The 919-nt window shown below is 63.9% G+C and overlaps 1 protein-coding gene across 1 annotated transcript in view; it reads left to right on the top strand.

Annotated features, from left to right (window-relative positions):
- Positions 1-590: 590 nt before the first annotated feature.
- NGA_0717600 (uncharacterized protein) overlaps positions 591-919 on the top strand; it is a gene marked incomplete at its 3' end in the record, with an annotated part of 743 nt that continues 414 nt past the window's right edge. The window contains exons 1-2 of the mRNA XM_005852551.1: positions 591-668; positions 804-909. Coding sequence (XP_005852613.1) covers positions 614-668; positions 804-909 — 161 coding nt within the window. The 5' untranslated portion in view covers positions 591-613. The remainder of the gene's footprint in view (positions 669-803; positions 910-919) is intronic.

Raw genomic sequence — 919 nt, forward strand, 5'->3', positions numbered from 1 at the left:
TTGTCTTTCCTTGTCGCAGCCGGCGCCCAGGGCGTCGACTCTGGCGGGAGGGAGGGCAGGCGCCGAAGAAACCTCTCTGAAGTACGGACCGATGTCGGGGCCCGCCTACATAATCACAGACGATGCCCCCGCGGGCCGCGTCACCCTGGACGTAAGCTGTCTCTTGCATGCAGTGCCAGAGCAGCCCCCGTCCTCCCCCTCCTCCTCCCCTTTCCCTCGATCCGCCCCCCGCCGGCTCCCCGCCTTGAAGGACCCGAGGCACTACGCCTGCCACCCACCGACCTCCCCTCCCTCCGCCATTGCCTGCTTCGGTCGCATCGCCCCCCTTCTCCTGGACGCTGCTTTCTCCCTCCCGGACCTCCTTCCTCCTTCCTCCTCTCTCCCGAGGGGGGAGGAGCACGACTTTTCCCTCTACTCGACCGCGCAGTTGGAGATGCAAGAAGATTTTGCAGATCTATGCGCCTTTCACCCGACGGTACACGATGGCGACACTTGCCTCGCGCTCCTGAGGGAGTACCGAGAATTTTCCCGGGAAATTTCTCGGGGCGGGGACGGCCACCCGAAGAAACGGCTGGGAGGAAAGGCCCGGGCGGGGGCGGAGGCAAGGGGAGAGATGAGGGAGGAAGTTTTGTATTGGCTGTACATGGAGGAGATGGACTTTTTTTCTGGTGGGTGCCGGGGAAGGAGTGAGGGAGTGAGGGAGGGAGGGACAGAGGCCCGTCCGTGGGACGTCTTTCGTCGCTCACTGTTCCTCCTTCTCTCCCTCCCTTCCCTCCCTCCCCTCCCTCCTTCCCTTCCTCCAGGCAAGCTTTACCGAGAAATCGACGCGGCCCGGGAGGACGACATTCGGCGAGCGGCCCATGGAGAGCCCTCCTACTACGAGGAAGGCTATGGCGCGAAAGACGAGGAGTGGGAGGGA

The sequence above is a fragment of the Nannochloropsis gaditana genome, assembly GCF_000240725.1.
Source record: "Nannochloropsis gaditana CCMP526 unplaced genomic scaffold scaffold1096, whole genome shotgun sequence".
Lineage (NCBI taxonomy): Eukaryota > Eustigmatophyceae > Eustigmatales > Monodopsidaceae > Microchloropsis > Microchloropsis gaditana.